Below are 1365 nucleotides of genomic sequence, written 5' to 3'. Positions count from 1 at the left end.
TGTAAAAAGATTCTGGCATCGCCAACACGTCATATTTTGACGTTAACGGAGCAAGTCTTTAATCATGATTAGGTATTTTTGGCACGTTTTAAAATTATGAAAATATTTTTGTCAATAATAAAATTTAAAAGTATTTTTGTCAATACTAAGATAATTTGAATACATTTTTTGTGGTTTATCTCCAAAATTAAACAAACTAAAAATCAATCATCAAATTAGTTCATATATTATTTAATTTATTTTTAATATATATTTTATATTTCAATGTATATTCTATATAGATCACTAATTTAATAGCCGGTTTTTGTATGTCCATGTAATATAATTAGTTTTTTATCTATCTGTTGAATGGGAGCGGTCAAACACATTTAGATGTATTTTAGATAGATAATATGTTAGTTTTCGGGTTTGGCATTAATTGAATTTCAGTTTCAGTTTAATTTAATTGTTTAGTTATTCAATTTAGTTTGCTCTTTGAATTGGGAGTTAAATAAGTCTACTTTTTTACAAGAAAGTTACCTTCTCCACCCTTGCTTTTGAAAGACAAACAATAGTGGAATTGTATCTACACACATCATCCTGTACAGCGAGCATCAACATTTTTTTTGAAGGCACATTCCGACACAGGAAAAGGGTAAAAAGCAACACAGAATTTCAGTACACGAGAAGACTAACTATTATTAAGTTCACATGGAGCTGCGGGTACAAAGAATGTACCCAGAGATAAGTGAGCTAATAGCAAAGGCAACAAAACCAAGGAATGCCATACTAATTGAGGCACTTGCCATCTCTGTGAACTCGTCTTTCCCCCAATTCGATTGCCAATCATCGACCCGGGTGGCTGCACATGATGATGCCGATATCAGAAGATATGCTAAAACCTGCTCATCAATTTTTGCAGATATATTAATTTTCAAAAAGTAAAGGCTTTGGTTCTTGCTGTGAAGGAAAATTATGTACACAGGAATCAGAGAGTTATGCATCAAATTTCACTAAATGCAAGTTATAGTATAAATATTGCATTTGAATAAGAACTTGGACATAGAAAGGTACTCATTATCTATCAGCTAATTGGGTAATTGTTAGAGGCCTACTACATATATGGTCACATATATTATTCAAATCATAAATATTCTTAAGTAACAATGAGAAACTGAAAGTCCAAACTAAAGGTGAAGAATCTCATGACTTGCCTGATCAACAAAGAAATCAAAGTGGGAGCGAAGGTGGTGGTTGATCATGTGTTTCCCTGTGACTAGTTGATAAACCAGATCAAATGCTTGTAATCCTGCATATGCAAATGCGATGATATTCACAGATAAGCAGTACCTGCCATATCATTAAGGCTTAATCATCACATGTATC

General features: G+C 32.2%; 1 protein-coding gene across 1 annotated transcript in view; it reads right to left on the bottom strand.

The window, feature by feature from the left end:
• LOC107643952 (CASP-like protein 4A3) overlaps positions 480–1365 on the bottom strand; it is a 2280-nt gene continuing 1394 nt past the window's right edge. Inside the window, exons 2-3 of the mRNA XM_016347711.2 lie at positions 1194–1329; positions 480–881 (exon numbers count right to left, since the gene is read on the bottom strand). Coding sequence (XP_016203197.1) covers positions 687–881; positions 1194–1329 — 331 coding nt within the window. The 3' untranslated portion in view covers positions 480–686. The remainder of the gene's footprint in view (positions 882–1193; positions 1330–1365) is intronic.

Source organism: Arachis ipaensis, chromosome B05 (assembly GCF_000816755.2).
Source record: "Arachis ipaensis cultivar K30076 chromosome B05, Araip1.1, whole genome shotgun sequence".
NCBI classification, from domain to species: Eukaryota; Viridiplantae; Streptophyta; class Magnoliopsida; order Fabales; family Fabaceae; genus Arachis; species Arachis ipaensis.
Note: the sequence above shows the minus strand (reverse complement) of the source record. Positions and strands in the feature narration are given on the sequence as shown.